This window comes from Theropithecus gelada, chromosome 9 (assembly GCF_003255815.1).
Source record: "Theropithecus gelada isolate Dixy chromosome 9, Tgel_1.0, whole genome shotgun sequence".
Classification (NCBI taxonomy): domain Eukaryota; kingdom Metazoa; phylum Chordata; class Mammalia; order Primates; family Cercopithecidae; genus Theropithecus; species Theropithecus gelada.
In genome coordinates this window covers 122,212,661-122,230,788 of record NC_037677.1, presented here as the reverse complement: position 1 = coordinate 122,230,788, position 18,128 = coordinate 122,212,661, and the positions used below count along the sequence as shown (strand labels likewise).

The 18,128-nt window shown below is 40.9% G+C and overlaps 1 protein-coding gene across 2 annotated transcripts in view; it reads right to left on the bottom strand.

The window, feature by feature from the left end:
• EDRF1 (erythroid differentiation regulatory factor 1) overlaps positions 1-11,787 on the bottom strand; it is a 46,627-nt gene extending 34,840 nt beyond the window's left edge. The window contains exons 1-10 of one of the 2 annotated variants that reach the window (XM_025397573.1): positions 11,387-11,787; positions 9,882-10,090; positions 8,169-8,235; positions 7,079-7,204; positions 5,545-5,669; positions 5,155-5,306; positions 3,054-3,059; positions 1,925-2,025; positions 1,550-1,671; positions 624-735 (exon numbers count right to left, since the gene is read on the bottom strand). In XM_025397573.1, coding sequence (XP_025253358.1) covers positions 624-735; positions 1,550-1,671; positions 1,925-2,025; positions 3,054-3,059; positions 5,155-5,306; positions 5,545-5,669; positions 7,079-7,204; positions 8,169-8,235; positions 9,882-10,090; positions 11,387-11,494 — 1,128 coding nt within the window. In that variant the 5' untranslated portion in view covers positions 11,495-11,787. Of the gene's footprint in view, positions 1-623; positions 736-1,549; positions 1,672-1,924; positions 2,026-3,053; positions 3,060-5,149; positions 5,307-5,544; positions 5,670-7,078; positions 7,205-8,168; positions 8,236-9,881; positions 10,091-11,386 lie in introns of both variants that reach the window. The other variant, XM_025397574.1, reaches the window with a different exon arrangement.
• Between the last annotated feature and the right edge of the window lie 6,341 nt (positions 11,788-18,128).

The following is an 18,128-nucleotide window of genomic DNA, read 5'->3' as shown; positions in this document are numbered from 1 at the left end:
GACATGCACCACCATGCCCAGCTAAGTGTGTGGGGTTTTTTCCTACAGTTAGGGTCTCGCTACATTGCCCAGGTTGGTCTTGAACTCTCAGCTTCAAGTGATCCTCCTGCCTCAGTCTCCTGAGTAGCCTGGGATTACATGCATGAGCCAACATGCCTGGCTTCCCCCAACACTTATAATGGGGATACATGTCTTCTAAATAGAATATGCTGAATAAGAATTTGCTATATAAGCTATCTACCATACACAATTTTTACAAGATCCTTCCCTAAAACTTTGCGTGTACTGAGTAGATATTTACATAATGAAGAAATGCCTCCATTGTATAGACACTTTCAGTTAATTATTAATGAGTGCTTGGCATTAAAATTAGACTTCTATGGCTACAAATGCAGGTTTTCATACATTTATGAACTTCCTCCAAATTACCTGTAAAATTATACTTCTAGAACATCTAGAATTCTGTTATCACCAACTTAAATGTATACTCAAATTCAGTTTATTCACAGTTATCTTCCCTGCCAAAAATGTATCTTAGTACTTTAAGGCCATAAAGACTTTGGTGAGGAACTCTCTGTACCAATTTGCATTTGAGAGATTACAAAAATCACACTGTATCTTACCTGTACAATTCCGTTTACATGAAAACACATCACAAGCTCTGGTACATTGCATATCAAGTTGTCCAACCAATAGTCAATTCCAGTTAGCACATTAATTGGTTTGTTGTTATCCCTAAAAATATACAGTTCTAGCGTTATTTGGTTTAATTAAGATGTTCCTTAATGAATCATCTGAAAGTTATTTTACCATTTAAGTATTTTAAGCTGGCCTCTCTTGATAGAAAATGCCATCTATGCTTTCTTTTCTGATAAGATATGCACATGCAGCTCAGTGGTTGTGCTATATTTAACAACTTTCCAAAAGCTTGCTTGTATTTCTAACTGACACTGATAAGTTTTCAGTAAGAATAGAAGACAATATGATAGGAAAGGACTGTCAGCCTACTGCCTGCTCCTCACAAAACTTGAGAAAGACTGAATACCATACAAGACCATGCTTAAGTTAGAATTCACACTGGCTAATGTCAACAAATACATGTGGAGCATTAAGCAAAATGCTCACAAGTAGTTAGTAGGAAGCTCTCTAACTAATTAAATAAACTGTCTTGAATATTCTCACAAGTCGTAGATTCAGACCTAAGACTAGTTCAGTCCAACAAACCTCTGGCTCTATTCAATGAGGTCTAGAATGAAGACTCAGCTATAGGTCTGCCTTTCAGCATTTGTTGATAGTAGCTCCTTCCTTAATGTGGCCATTTCAACTGGCAAGGGAAGGAGGGAGGTGAAAAAACCTAGAGAAAGAGGAAGATGCCCAAACAGATGGAACACTGATTCTTTCTTTTTTTGAGACAAGAGTCTTGCTCTTTCGCCTAGGCTGGAGTGCAGTAGCATGATCTTGGCTCACTGCAACCTCAGCCTGATGCAACAGATTTTAAAGGAAGAATTTAAATACCATAAGCTTGAGAAGGGGTACGATGTTAGTTTACCTGAGACGTAAGCTGACTGCTGGGTATCTGCCTCCTCCAAATATGGGCATGTTGGAGCCAACCAACATATGGATATCTTCAAACGTCCAAAGAATATTCCGAACAAAATCATTTTTAAGACCCTGTGATTTAAAACAGGAAAGATTATAATAAACAGTCAATCTGTAATTTCCCCCTATGATCCATAAAAAGACTAGAAAAAGGAAGAGACAAAGAAGACAAAGTCAGGCCCCAGAGCTAAGATCACAAAGATGCTTAGAAAGCAATTTCAGGATCAAGTGGAGTTTTTCCCTATCAATTTCGACTTAGACTAGTTTTGAAATGACGAAGTAGACTGGGGATTGGCTGTCACCGTGGACACCATGGAAAGCATACCTGACTGTGCTCCCCGTCATTGAATAAAGTAGTCAGGTTTTGTTCTTTGGGTGCTGAGGCCACATGCCCCACTATGTATGAGGGTTCAAGAGGCTCACTTCCTTGTGAAAAGTGCAAGGATAAGGAGTGATTCTGCTGTCAACATTTCTTAAAATTGACCCACTGTTGAAGAGTATCACCTAAATATTCAAAGTACACACTTCAAATCTACTATTGTGAATTAGGCCAATACAGATAATAACACTCCTCACTGGGTGGCCTGCTCTGGCTGGTGATCACAGCTACCATAAGAAGCGAATCACATTTAGATCTTACTCAAGTGAGACAGATTAAAGATTATTCTAAACGTCCAAAGTGTTTCATTTTTCTCCTTTTTTGAGCATCTGATTACCACTGTTCTTTCAGCCTACTCTATCTGTATTGAATTTAAAAATTCTAAGGAACTGGCCAGGCACGATGGCATGTGCTTATAGTCCAAGCTACTTGGGAGGTCAACATGGGAGGATTGCTTGAGCCCAGGAGTTCGAATCCAGCCTGGGCAACATAGTGAGACTCTGTCTCTTAAAAAAAAGAAATTCCTAAGAAATCTTACTCAGCCACAGTTTGAGATACTCATTATCTTAACAGTCTCCAGCTTAGCATTTCCTGATGTGTGTTTCACAGAACACTAGCTCCTGAAACTGAATAAAAATTTTCCAGAGTCAGGTTTGAAAGATGACATTTACCAAGTATTCACTTTCGTGGAGTAACAATATTTATTGCTATTAAAACAATAAATATATAATAAGCAATCCTGCAATAGAAAAATCTACTTTGCCTTTGTAAAAACCAACGTTTCCCAAATTTATTTAATCTCAGAACACTTTTTGTTCTTAAGATATTCTCTGGAATACAGTTTTTTTTTTGAGAGAGAGAGTTGCCCAGGCCGGAGTGCAGTGACGTGATCTCAGCTCACTGCAACCTCTGCCTCCCGGGTTCAAGCAATTCTCCTACCTCAGCCTCCAGAGTAGCTGGGATTACAGCCACATGCCACCATGCCCAGCTAATTTTTTTTTTTTTTAGTAGAGATGGGGTTTTGCCGTGTTGGCCAGGCTGGTCTCAAACTCCTGGCCTCAAGTGATCCGCCCACCTTGGCCTCCCAAAGTGTTGGGATTACAGGCGTGGGCCACTGCGCCCGGTCTGGAATACATTTTAGAATACACTTAGGAAGTGGGCCCTTTGACACTGGGTAAACTCAGCCTACCACTCAACTTTCCAACCAGTAGGAAAGTAGTACAGCCATTAAGAAATACCACTTTAAGCTTTTAATGTCAGTGCCTCGACAGAGCCCAAGACAGGCATGTGTGTGCTGCTTATTCCACAAACGTCTGTCTTACTTGTTATCTGTGTGTGCCAATAGGCTTGGCACCTGCCTGGGAAGCGTGTGTGACTACAAGCACAGGTGGCTCTCTAGCACTTCTACTGTGCCTTGTCTTCTCCCTCAGGAGTCCTAAGATAACTTTAAACTCTTTTTTATTTTATTATTTGTTTACACAGACAAGTTAACAATTCATGAACTGATTTGTAAAACATAGTTTGCCAGGCAGTTGCTTTAGTCAGAGTATGGGCCCTAGTTACAACGTTCTCAATAAATGTCTGGCTCTAAGGCCATTCCACAGTCACCTATTTAACCTCTGTAACTGCTCAACAAAGATCTCAAACCAGCAGTTTTAGTTTTTGGAACAAGAATTTGTGCAGCGATACCTTGCAAATATAAACAAACCTCTAAAGCTGAAATTTAGGCAGTATAATATAAGAAAAGTACTCTGTAAGAGACTCTTATGGCAGGCTAGCTCTGCCTAGGGATACACCACTGCTACGATGATCTGACTGCTAGTAGGGCCTTGCTAACCGTGTGTGGAGTACACAGACAGAGTGGGGTATTGCTGGAGGAACAGGCCTCTGCAGGCAGAAAGATCGTTTATGCCCTAGCCTGAGAGTTTTCCCAGCTGTATGACCATGTGAAACATCTTTTGATGAGCTTTAGTTTACTTATTTGTACAATATGCAGCTCTGAGAATGAAAAAAAAAAAACTTGTACAAACATACGTATCAAAGTACATGGCATAAGAGCTATTCAATAAATGCCAGTTTGCTTCCTCCACACATAAGTCTACAGATTCCCAAGTCTCCAAAAGTTTTCACAGTAATTCCTAAACAAGGTAAAGACAGAATAACACTGGGAGATGGGTGAGACGGGTAATAAGGAGGGTAGTATTTGTATTATGTAGTCTTTTCTCCCTTCTGAATCATAGAACATCCCTACTTCTTGGTTGTTACCACTATGTGACTTGCATATTAATTACTTCCTTCCTTTTCCTTACATTTTTCTCACTTTTGAAAAAAATTCGAATTCATTATGAAGTTTTATGGGATGCTTTCTCTATTTTAAACCTACTGAAACTAAAATCGAGTTAAATGTATTTGCTCCCTGTAATTTGTGAAGATTGAAACGATCTGGTTGAATAGTGCTCAATATGTGGGAACACACAGCAAGAGGGAAGACGTAATTTATCAAGTTACAGATCTTATTATCCATTTATCTATTTTCCTGAAAATAGACATGCCACAATTTACATCTATAGCCTTATTTTATTCTTTGATAGATACAATAAGCACAAAAATAAACAAGCAATAAGAAGAAACAAGGATGTAAGAGATAAAAAGGACAACCCAGTCCATTCTCTTTTCTAAAAGTTTTATAACATGAATATGGACTAAGTTTCAGGAATTTTATTGGGAAAATCTTAAAGGGATATTTTAGGCCTAACAATCTGACTAAAAGTTATGAAAAAGGTTAGAACTTAAATTACAAACAGGCCTCTGAATCGCTGTATTTTATAGGTATTTCCTACAAATCTAAAGTTAAAAATATACTGTATCTCTATATAACACTCACCACTTTAGGGAGATAATCAGTATTAATAAACATATCAGTAAACTATTATAAAATATTTTGATTTAATAAAAAAGTCTGATCTACCCACTTGTAACAGCTCTTGTAAATTCTATTGTGAAAAACTAAAAAGTATTTCTCCCACTCCATAAACTGATAGAAGTCTTTTTTCCCTCATTACATAAGCTGACAGAATATTTCTTATTCCTGTTCTTTTTTTTTTTAACAAGATGTTAAAAAAGGCTTTGTCTTTCTAAGGGAGTTTCTAGAATTAGCATTTAAGTACTAACCTGACTGGAAGCACTGGGATCTTCAGAAACTGAAGAAGGCATTTCGAAGGGAGCGGGCCATGAAGCCCCTTCCGAATCATTTGTCTGATCTGAACTGGACGATTCCTGCTGTTCTGCAGTAGATGAGACAGGCTGAGCGGCTCCATCACCATTGATACTGGCCAAACCAGAAATAAAAAAGGATCACTGTTACTAAAAGTTAACTTTATGCAACAGTCTATCCGTTTATAAAAACTACAATCTGTAATTAAGCATACATCTCGTAAAAAAGAAAAATGAAATAAATGTTAACAGTATCATAGGTGCCAAACTTAAATTATTATTTGTATAAGCTTCAAACTAAATTTTAGATCAGAATTCCCTTTTTCTCTTTAGAGAAATAAGTAGCCGAGTACCTGTAATATAAGAACTTGGAAAGAATTGCCTTTTGATACCAGTGCTCCTTGCTCTTTTTCTTCCTCTGCCACTTCTGGTCAATTAGTCTTTGATAAAACTCTTTCAACCATGTCCAGTCACCAGTCTGGATAACATGAGATACATATTATTAATACAACACACATAGTCGAAACAATGTTCCTTAGTACTATCTTACAGAAAAGTCTTCTTTTATTTTTTGAATATGGTTTCATAAACACAAATTCATTAAAATCTTATCTTTCTGGGTCAACGCATACCACGTTTCTTTTGTTTTTTGTTTCCTAAAGGAAACCCATCTTCCCCCTCTCCTAACAGTCTGGGAGAGGTGAGTCTTCTCTATAACATGTTCTTTAGCAGCTGGAGAAGGTCTCACTTTGCACACTATATTGAAATGATCTGTGTGTTTATAACCCCAAACAATGAACTGCTAAGGAGCAAGGCCTGTGATATGTTCACTGTCACATCCCAGTGCCTAGGCTCATACTCACATGATGAACTAAACTGTGGTCTTTCCAAAGGAAAAAAACACTTATTTTAAATGTCCTTTAAATCACCATAGCTTAATTTTCTTTATCAAAGCACTGCAGGAATATTCTTTAAAGATTGACTATGAACTATTTCTTGCCAGCCCAAGAAAAGTACAGATATGGAGGGTAATCCTTGAGAAACTGCAACAATGTTATGTTTTCCAAAAGTATCCATTCTCAACATGTGGGAAAAATAGTCCTTACCAATATACAATTTGAGAATCTAAGCTAAAGAGCATCAATTAATTCTAATAACTACAGCCATGTGTCATTTAACAATGTGGATATATTCTGAGCAACACGTCATTAGGTGATTTTGTCCTGGTGTGAACATCACAGAGTGTTACTTACAGAAACCTGGATGGTACAGCCTACTCCGTACCTAGGTCATATGGTATAGCCTATTGTTCCCAGGCTACAAATCTGTACATGTGACTGTACTGAATATCACAGGCAATGGTAACACAGTGGTAAGTATTTGTGTATCTAAACATTGCAAATACAGTAAAAATACAGTATATTATAATCTTATGGGACCACCGGTATATACAGTCCATCGCTGACTGAAACATTATTATGGGCACATGACTGTATTTATTCAGAGGAACAGCTTCTAATATTTTTCACATTTTCCAGTAGCCATGTTTCATGAGAATCTGTTTAAGGGAGACATTAAAGGATTTTTAAAAATATTAAACTAGTCCCTTAAATTTCACAGATTTTTCACAACTTTCTTCATTGGCTTCATCTGTCTTCTTGTAAGAAAGAATCTGGCTATTGGAATCAATAAAATAATTTTCTTCACCATTCTCATTCTCTTCTTTTTTCTTCATTCAAGCTTTTCTATCTTCAGCGAAACTTTCAGTTTCTCGATTGTTGAAGTACTCAACTACATTTCCACTTTGGCCATTCTCTGAAACAAAATCATATTTCTAGTGCTCTTAAGCTGTTAATGTTTTGCTGGATTTTTTCACAAAAGCATTACCTGCGATGATCTCATAAAGAGTTCTTGAATATCCAGCTCATCTAGTAAGAGAGTCCTTCCTATGCGGTGTACTGCCATGCTCACATGCGACTTGCTGTAGGGAATTTTCAGGAGTTTTTTTATGTTCTTAAAAAATTAAGAGAAAAAAATAGTTGAGAAAGACTGTTTTAGTGTGATTTGCAATCTTTTAAATTTTAGCTTCATTCATTTTAAAGCATAATAAATCTTATTTCCTTAAGGTTATACAAACAGAACTTTAAACCACGAGCTACACGCAAACACACAGAGGATGGAGTGTTCGAACCAGAATCACGTAGACTTTATGAGTCACACTATGTCAGTGACAGTCGAACATTTATTTTTAAATTTTTTTTTTTTGAGATGGAGTCTCGCTCTGTCGCACAGGCTGGAGTGCAGTGGCGCGATCTGGGCTCACGGCAAGCTCCGCCTCCCGGGTTTACGCCATTCTCCTGCCTCAGCCTCCCGAGTAGCTGGGACTACAGGCGCCCTGCCACCTCGCCCGGCTAGTTTTTTTGTATTTCTTAGTAGAGACAGGGTTTCACCGTGTTCGCCAGGATGGTCTCGATCTCCTGACCTCGTGATCCGCCCGTCTCGGCCTCCCAAAGTGCTGGGATTACAGGCTTGAGCCACTGTGCCCGGCCCAAACATTTATTTTTACATGATAGGATTTCTTAAAGTTAACGGTGGATACGTCACACTGTTATGCTGACCCAGGCTTCTAGCATATCAGATCAAAGCCAATAACGATCAATAGATTTTACTAGAAATATCATTTATAACTAAATTGGTAACATATACAGAATAATCCCAAACACTATAATCAGTTTCAATTACTATCATTACAATATAACCATCAGCATTACCACTGCCAGTGTTTGGGGATTATTCCTTCCTCTTTAAATAAAAATGTGGTAAACAATGATACTTTAATAACAAAAAAGATATTCAATAATCAGATAAGTTTTGTCTTATTTCATCACTAATTTCTCAAGACTTGCAAATTTATATCATGCAAAACACAGCATGGTATAAAACACCTATCACAAAACACCCCCAAAATTACACTTACTTCAGAGTCAGAGACAACATCCACATCATTTCCCACTGAATCAATAAAGTCGTATGCCATGCCAAAGCTACCAAAGAGAAAAAAGACACCGGTTATAAGGTCATGCTCATAATCATGCAAGTAGAGTTTAATAACAATACTTCATTGCTTCTAGGATACACATTTTCCACATTTTAACAACTCTGAAACCAGGATGCGTATCACCATCACAGCTGGCAAGCTTTTTCTTCTTAGTGGCACTAAAATCATGCTGTGTCTGAGAGTCAATGGCATCTTAGATTTCATAAGACATGGTAATAATCATTAGAAGCATCCAGTAGGAAATATTTCAAATAAAAACAATTATTTTATTTTTGTAATCACAAAACCCAAAGTCTGCAAGGGAAAATAGTTCAAAACTTTATTCTTTTTAGGTGGAGAGATAAGAAAAACAGAAACATGTACTAGGATTTTACTTTCTGAGATTGTGTTTCTAGTGATATACAATACCTCTTTTAAAAAAATACATGAAAAAAATGCACCTGACACCAATTCAGCCACAAAAGGAAATGGAAAAAAACTGTTAATTGAGCAGCCAACTGATGCCACGTACCACCTGAGGCACATCTATAGTCTACAAGCCTGAAAGGTACCCAACATGGCCATGTTCCAATTACTAAACGGCAGAGTCAGGACACTTACCAAGGACTGCCTAACGGCAAAGCATGCTTTATGATTTACTGTATGCTTGAGTCAAATTATTTCGCCCTTCTCAGCTTCCGTTTTCTCAGGTGCAAAATAATTAACAGTGCCTATCTCAAAGAGTTGTTGTGAGAATTAAATGAGATAAGCATATAAAATATTTGGCACAGCATTTGTATAGAGTTAATATAATTATTCAAATTTCCTCGCAACATTTAATTACGTTGACAAATCATAATTAAGCCACTCTTTTAAAAAATGATATCTGGGATATTCCCAACTTTTTGCTCCTATAAATGATGCTACACACAAACAGTATTTTTGCAAATATAACTTTTATTTTCTGAGGCTTTAGGATAATTTCCAAACTACCAGCTCATAAAGTATTAGTGTATTTGTGTCCCTTGCTACAAGTTACATGGAAATATTTTAGATTGGGTGGCTGAGAAGGGGGAAGAAGAAAAGAGAATCCCACACATTAAATGGCCTACAATATGGACATTAGTACATTTTTCTCTATAGGACCTCAGGCTACTCTCTCAACTTTAAATACCATCAGCAGAATTTCTGGTGCCAAAGTTAAGGTGTAGGTCACCCAACATGCTGGGTTTTTAAATCTGGCTTTTCCAGATCAACCTGCCACCATTTAATGAAAAACTCCACAGGAAAGATGAAGTAATGTTCAAGGTTTTCCTCCTCATGCACCAAGCTGATCCTTTATATTCATATATTCAAAAGGTATGCAAATTGGCTAAAATAAAAGGGCTGATTGAACTTTGGCGGTCAAAACTCATCTTTGCTAATAATGTGATGCAGACTTGAAAGAAGCATATGCAATTGATATTGTATGTACATCTTCATATTGTAACATCATCTATTATCAGAATAAAAAGCGTTTGAAAATCAAATGTGATCTTTCTCTAAAGAGAAATCTCGACAAGTTAATGGGCATTACAAACTGAATTTAAAAGCAAATAAGAGTTTTAAGTGAGGGTGGAGGGGCAGGTAAAAATGCCACTGATTAATATTTACCTTGAAAATGGCTTGCTTTTCTTGCTGTTGCCAAGAATGGTAGTTCCTGCCGGCCCTAGTTTGGCACTCTCTCGTAACCAGTTGGCAGGTGGGAGTTTCAAGTCTGTTTTCTCTTCAAGGCGTGCAAATGCTGTTCGAGGAGGGGCAGAAGAGTATTTCACCACAGCTCGGCTCTTCACTTCATTGCCTCCAAGAAATAAAGCTGATCCCTAATTAACACATTGGGTGAAACTTTAATGAAAATTACTAGGAACGAAAAATCTCACCTTCATAAAAAAGAAAACAAGAACCTGTCACACCAGGCTTCACAAGGAACGGATGCCACATGTTACTAACAGCACTTAATAAATTTGAGCATAAACGCTAACATTTATTTAGTTCTTTTACACCAACTTCAAAGAAAAAAGATGAGTCAAGGAGTATGATGGTCATGGTTATCAGCTAGAAAATGGACCACCTACTCTACCTTTTAAAATTTATTCATATAATGTGGAGAAGCAGAAACCAAGGAGACTCAATGGTAACATGTTAACTAAATGCAAACTTCAATAAAGTCTATTTTCAGTATCAAAGATGTATTTTAATTCTTTTTTTTTTTTTAATTTTTGAGAAGTAGTCTCGCTTTGTTGCCCAGGCTGGAGTGCAGCGGAGCAATCATGGCTCACTGCAACCTGGGCAACCTGGGCTTAAGCCATTCTCCTGCCTCAGCGTCCCTAGTAGCTGGAATTACAAGCTTGCACTACCACGTCCGGCTAATTTTTGTATTTTTACTAGAGACGGGGTTTTGCCATGTTGGCCAGACTGGTCTCGAACTCCCCGACCTCAGGTGATCCACCCACCTCAGCCTTCCAAAGTGCTGAGATTACAGGCGTGAGCCACCGCGCCGGGCCAAAGATGTATTTTAATTTTAATAACACATCATTCATAAAGTAGTGTGGTAGAATATTTGGGCCTTTTTTTGTTTTAATGCAAATATTTAGTAATTGATGCATCGGTTCATGCATGTATGCATGGTTCAAATAGTCTTGAGTCTCTAACTTCATAGCAAGGCATGGGGGGTTCGTTCCTCACAACCCGCACTTGCACACTCCCAAAGCAAGTTCAGTGTCTGGGTTCAATATTCTAACCTTTCACGCAGTCCCTTTTCTGCCTGGCAAACATTTTACACCTTTTGTGAATTAGTTCGGTCTCATTCTCGGCGAGTCACTGCCTGACACCGTTTCTTCCCTTCTGCTTTGCACGACTGTGCCACGTTTTGGAACGACATATTTACAAGAACCTTCCTTGAGAGCAGAGATCGTATCTAACTCACCTGTCGGCTACCAGGACTGCTTTTAATACGAATACCTGCCGAAAGGAACACGGACTTCCACTCCCTGTTTTGGGGGTGTCAGGGAAACATGGAGAAGCCTCCAGAATCTGCCGGGAACCGTGGCATCCCTCCCCGGTGGAGCGGATCCTCGGCTCCCGCATCCCTGGCAGGTGCCACCCCGCGGAGGACTCACCTGTGCAGAAGGTTCCTCGGATTCTCCCTGGGACAGGAGGCTGAGCCCTCCTCGAGCGGCGGCCCCCGCCGGCGGCCCCTCTGCTCCGGCCTCCTTGGGATCCCCCATCACTTCGATCCAGGTCAGGCGAGACGAAGGGGGAGCGGAGCAGCGGCAACAGCCACCCGGGCCCAAAACAGGGCAAGCGCCAGACACGCTCCGCGGACCGCACTTCCGGTCTCTGCCAGGAAGAAGTAGCTGTGACTCCACATTAAATCTCGCGATCTTTGTCCCATAGGCCCGGCCCCGCCTCCCGCTGCGGGTCCCACCTTCGCGGCCAGGGCGGGAATTGTAGTGCGCCTGCGCTTGTCCGACCCTCTTCGGGAGACTGCTTCTCGCGGTATCTGACTCCTAGGTTCCGCCCCCTGCACGCCGCTCGCGGTATCTGGCGCTCAGGCTCCGCCCCCTGCACGTCTTTGTTGGCAAACAGTTCTGGGGGTGGTGCGAGCTTGCAGGTAGTCTGCGCGTGGGAGGGGACGTGCAGCCGTTTGCGCTGTCGTTGGCTCCGGTTACGTGAATTAGTGAGGGCTTCGCACTTCTTCCCCAGGCTTCAGTGTCACCTCTTTTCACACGGGCACCCCCAGAGCCCGGACTGGAAAAGCGAGCCTGCCATCTCAAGACTGGGCGCCCCTGCCCGCCTCTTAGTGCCCGTGTGGCTCCATCCTGGGTGTGGGAGCGGCGGGGCTTCCGGGGAGGACGCTGGGACGCGCGGACGAGGCCCTCCTGGTTTAGGGAATGGGTGGCTTTCGGAGGCTCCTGGGGGCCCGGCATGCCCGCTGCTTGCGGGGCGTCCCAGGCGGTGCAGGAACCCTGAGACGCTGCACCTGGGGCCTCATAACGCGTATGTTTTCATTCGGGCGCTCTGGGTGGGCCTGAGTCTTGGCGTTTCTCACAGGTTCCCAGGAGGTTCCTTGGAGTAGCCAGGAGGTGGAGAAATAGCCCGGGCCGTTTGCAAGCTTTGTGAAGGCCCAGGCTCTCTTACTTTCCCACTCTTCAATGTCATCTCAAACTGTCAAACGCAGCCACATCCATCATACAATACATGTTTTGTAGTAAAAGTGTTTTGTTGTGCCGTAAGATACAGAAAGTGTTTTTAAAAATTAACTTGGTTCCTGCAGTTTGGCTATCTCAATTTGTAATTCACATTTGGCTGTGATAACTCACTGTCCTGTCCGTTTTCAGGAATGCTCCTGATGAGCAAGCATTCAGCTCACAAATTGCTTTCAAATGTAACAAAACAATTTTATGAATTAAATTTAACAGGCCGGGCGCGGTGACTCACGGCTGTAATCTCTGCACTTTGGGAGGCCGAGGTGGGCAGATCGCCCGAGGTCAGATCGAGACCGCCTGACCAACAGGGTGAAAACCCATCTGTACTAAAAATACAAAAATTAGCCAGGTGTGGTGGTGGGCGCCTGTAATCCCAGCTACTAGGGAGGCTGAGGCAGGGAGGCTTGAACCCGGGAGGGGGAACTTGCAGTGAGCTGAGATTGCACCACTGCACTCCAGCCTGGGCGACACAGCAAGACTCCGTCTCAAAAAAAAAAAAAAAAAAAAAAAACCCAATGTGCAATATGATCTTAATTTTAAAAAGTCTCCATTTCTGTGTCTGTGTCCACAAAAACAGATCTGAGTCGTGAAATGAAGTGATTTAAATTTATTCTTTAATATTTTCTTTTCCTATTTTTATTTCTGATTATTATAATATGTAACTTTGTTAAGCTTTTACACACATACATAATTCAGCTTGTGGTAATCTTTAAATTCTGTTGTTTTATTGTGTAATTCCATCTTTGTAAGAAAGAAATAGCAGTGATTCTTTTCTCAGGATTCAAATATTTTGCATGCTTCTTGAGAAGTGAGTGCCTAGACATGTGTTGATGATGCTTAGTGGGAAAACGTGCTGAAATAGGCCGTGAAAAGACAAAGTATGAAACAGAACCAGGAACTCAGCACAGAAAAAGAGGTTGGCAGCACACAGAGGATAGTGGGAGCTCTAAGGGTGACCAGGGACCCTTGGGACTGACTGGAGGAAAACCTGAGTCAGGGCTGGGTCTCCAGCAGCCACACACAGGACCAGGATTACAGTACTGTAATTTAGTTCGTAAAGGAGCAAGATTTCTGGGGGCTGGAGCAATTGGGCACATCTGGGTTACATAAAATTTATATATGCCTCTTGCTCTAAGAGCTTATTAATTTTTTCTTTTTCCCTAGTCAAACACTTTTACATGCTGCTGGAGCTCATAGTGGTCAGGAAAATTTTTTAAAATAGGTGAGAAACCCACTTTTACATGGTGTAGTGTTTTTTAAAAAGTTATTGTCACTTTTTAATATAGGAGGTTGGAATATTTTGTGGGAAAACATGGAGGATAAGTCATTACTCTTAGAATTTCAAGTTTTCAGACACTAACTGATTTTCATTTTTATATTGTACCAGTGTCTGCCTGTTTCCTCCATCCCTGTCCTCCTGCCCCAGGGCCCCACTTGGGATGTACCCCATCAACCGTGGCCTGCTCTGCCTTGTCTGTGTAGTTATCCTGGCTCTTGTAACTACCCATGGCTCTCACGTGTTTACCTGCCTCTTCAGTGCCTGATGCTCTAGCTACTAAGAGTGTCTGTTGAATGAATGAGCAGTGTGCTTGTTTGCTGCTCCAGCTACTTGTTCCATAGCTCCACGTTTGCTGGTGCTTTCCTCTGCCTAAAATACCTTTTCCTTCCTCACCTGGCTTCTCTCCTGACACCTCCACCTCCTTACCCCTCAGGGTTCCTTCCTTTGTTCCAGTCGCTTGTATTGCTTTATCCTGCACTTGTCACATTATAGAAAAATTATCTGTTTGTATCTGCCTCCCTTCCCGACTGTGAGCTCCTCAAAGGCTGGAGTCCTGTCTGATCACTGACACCAGGCACAGCACAAGCCGACAGAACTGTTTCAGCCCTTAGGCAACGGAGGGAAAATGACTGGGTCTGACAGGCTTTTAAAATGCTCATCAAAATGTTTGAGACATAAAAACAATATTGTTGGCTCCAAAATATTTTTTTAATCTGCAAAATCAAAGCTAAAAATGTTTAATGAAGTAGCTGAAATACTGCAATGTCAATGTCATTAATTATTAAAGGTCGTATTGACATACAGTTTGTTCCATTCTAAAACAGTTTGTAGATAGACTTTCTCAGTTAGCAAAAATCCTCCCAGCAGGCAATTATTTCTGAGAAAAATCCCAGTCATTTGTAAATTCAGGTAGTTATTTGTATAGTTTCCAAAATGTTATAGCAAGACAATTTTAAGTTAGGCAAATGTGGTTGGGGCTCCTGCCAGAAGAACAAGTGGCCAGGGTGCTCACGGTTCTTATCTAGCCTCACGGGCAGAGCATGCCAAACTTGAAAACCTCTCAACTCAGGGACCATTTGGGGAATATGCTTTTCAGTTTGCCATGGGCGCTTCCACAACCTAATGTCTTACCCCTCACCAGCCTCATTTGTTTACTTTCTGGATCTTAGAAAGTTTTGAATTTCTGGCTCCTGATCCTAGACTTTTAGAGCTGAAAGAGATTTGAGGTCATCTGAGCCAATCTCTAGCCTCTTTAGATGAGAGCAATGCAGTCCAGAAAGGAGAATAGGATCGACTTGTTGAACATCATACAAAGGTAGTTACAAAGTTAGGACTAGTACCCAGGTCTCCTACCTTAGCTTTCTAAAAAGTCAAATAGTAGACATAGGCCAGTGGATTTGAAGTTGTCTCATAATCACCTGAGGAACTTGTTAAGCAAACAGATCCTCCAGTCACCTCCAGAATCTAGTATCTCTGGGGTAGTGCTGATTAGTGTACATTTTTACTGCAATTGTTAAGTTTCTGACAACCTTGCCCTGTAGATTATACCTTTGGATAGTGGTCTCCAAAGACAATCCCCTGAGGTGCAGGAAGACTGTTTTTTTTTTTTTTAATCTGACAAGTAAAGGCAAAATTAAGCTTTACTAATATGTAATTTATGGATTGACACAGGTGCCCCTCCTTGGGCCATGGTGAGCTGGTCAAATAAGATTGGGTTATACTGACAAACCAAATGATCCCCAAGTGTCAGTGGCTTACAGCTGGGTTAGCCAGGTCAGTGGCTTACAGTTGGGTTAGCCAGAGAAGGAACAGGATGCAAAGTTAAATTTGAATTTCAGATAAACAGTGAAAAAATTTTTAGGATGAGAATGTCCCAAATATTTAGCATAAGTATGTCCCATCTGATGAAGCAGCCTCAATCTGGAGCATTGCCAGTTGCAGTAGCAGAGAGACAAAAAGAGATTGGTGCATTGCAGACTAGCTCCAAAAGCTTTTGGTCAGAAGTGGCAAACATCACTGCCATTCATTTTTTTTTTTTTTTTGGCCAAATAAATCACATGACCAAGCCACACATACATGTGGCAGGGGAGACTGGACCCTAAGGAGGGATGTTGGTTATCCATGACCATTATGCAGTCTACCACAGGCATATATGGTGGCTTGGATAGGCTATTGGATACCATTCACAAGGCCAAATTTGGTGAAAAAGCAAAGCCTTTTGCAGACTCTTTTCAGAGTTTTGTGATGAGGGGTGTCTTAGTCTGTTTTGTCATGATAACAGAATACCTAAGATTGGGTAATCTATTTTTAGAAAAGGTTGATTTAGTTCATGGTTCTGCAGGCTGGGAAGTTGAAGCACATGGCTCTGGCTTCTGGTGAGAGGTTTCAGGCTGTGTCATAATATGGCAGAGAAGATCAGTGGGTAAATGGACATGTGTGAAGAGAGGCAAAACCAGGTGGGTGTTCTGACTTTGTAACAACCCACTCTTGCAGAACTAACCAATTCCTGAGAGAACTACCACACTGAGATCAGATTTCAACATGAGTTTGGTGGGGACATACATATATCCAGATCACAGCAAGGAGTGACCTTGAAAATCTTGTATCCCACAGAGATCACAGATCATCAGTAGTAAAGCATTCAAAAGAATTGTCAAGCTTGAAAATGAGTTACTATATTTTCTTTTATAAAGAGTGTTCTACATTTTCTCATCTTATCTGTGATGACATGTAGCTGTCATTAGGATGATACCCAAGCGAAAGTTTCACAAAAACAAACAGACTGAATCTGTTTCTTCAAAACAAAGGTGATGTTTTAACAATGAGTAGGCCAGGCGGGTGGCTCACGCCTGTAATCCCAGCACTTTGGGAGGCCGAGGCGGGCGGATCACAAGGTCAGGAGATTGAGACCATCCTGGCTAACACGGTGAAACCCCATCTCTACTGAAAAATACAAAACATTAGCTGGGCATGGTGGCAGGCACCTGTAGTCCCAGCTACTTGGGAGGCTGAGGCAGGAGAATGGCGTGAACCTGGGAGGCGGAGTTTGCAGTGAGCAGAGATCGCGCCACTGCACTCCAGCCTGGGCAAGAGAGCGAGACTCCGTCTCAAAACAAACAAACAAACAAAAAAACAATGAGTGGGAAAGTATTTGTTTTTGTTTTGTTTTTTTTGACAGAGTTTTGCTCTTGTTGCCCAGGCCAGAGTACAGTGGCGCCATCTCCGCTCACTGCAACCTCTGCCTCCCGGGTTCAAGCAATTCTCCTGCCATCAGCCTCCCAAGTAGCTGGGATTACAGGTGCCCACCACCATGCCCAGCTAAGTTTTTATATTTTTAGTAGAGATGGGGTTTCACCATGTTGGCCAGGCTGCTCTCAAACTCCTGACCTCAGGTGGTCCACCCACCTCGGCCTCCCAAAGTGCTGGGATTACAGGCATGAGCCACCACGCCCGGCCAGTATTTGGTTTTCAAAAGAATCTTATGGAGAGCATTTTTGAAAGTAGATGTTTAGAAATCTTTCCAACATTATGTGATTTTTGTCTCTAAAAATGATGTATATTGCTTATAAAAACTCATATCTGCACACTTAACTTAGAAACTGAAATTCCTAACCTCTTTTAGAAATCTTCCAAATGGAGAGGTTGAGTTTTAAATATATTGAGGAATTCTAAGGAGGACAGTGGCGTAGTTCTGGCTTACTTAAGGCGTGCGAAGGGAAGAGAGCCAGCAGAGCCCGTCCAGAGGCAGCAAGCCTCATGTGCTCCTCAGCCACACCGTCAGGGGTTCGAAAAATCTGTCCACACTTAATTGTTTTCTTTGATACTAGTTGTCCTACCCAGAACATCCAGACTGATCTCTTTATCAGCTGCCAACTGATTTGTTTACCCCAAAAATATGCCTGCAAGATTCACGATTCCCAGGCTGCCAGCAGGCTTTTCTGCCTCCTATCTGTTATACATCCTGTTTTTAATTTTGTTCCATGACAACAGTCTATTGACCTTTCTTCTTGTACAAGTAAACAAATTGCATATAAAACAACTAACTAAAAATCTCTGAGTTATTCCTTGATACTGTTTAATTGGTTTGTTAAAAAAAGACTGATGGACTTCAAAGAAGACGGAAATTTAACTAATTACATTTCAGTTAAAACCTGTGCATGATTTGTGCATACAGTTGAAATGAGCAGTTGGATTTAGTAAACCCTGAGACCATGTAATTTTTTCAAGTAGGCTTGCTTATCTTTTGAGATATTTTAAGTGATGACAGCCATTAAAACCACATCTTAAAATAAACTTGACTTGGAAGGAGACCTCAAACTGTTATACCACAAAGTTTTCAACCAAGATTCTCAAAAATAAAGCCTATTCAGCAAT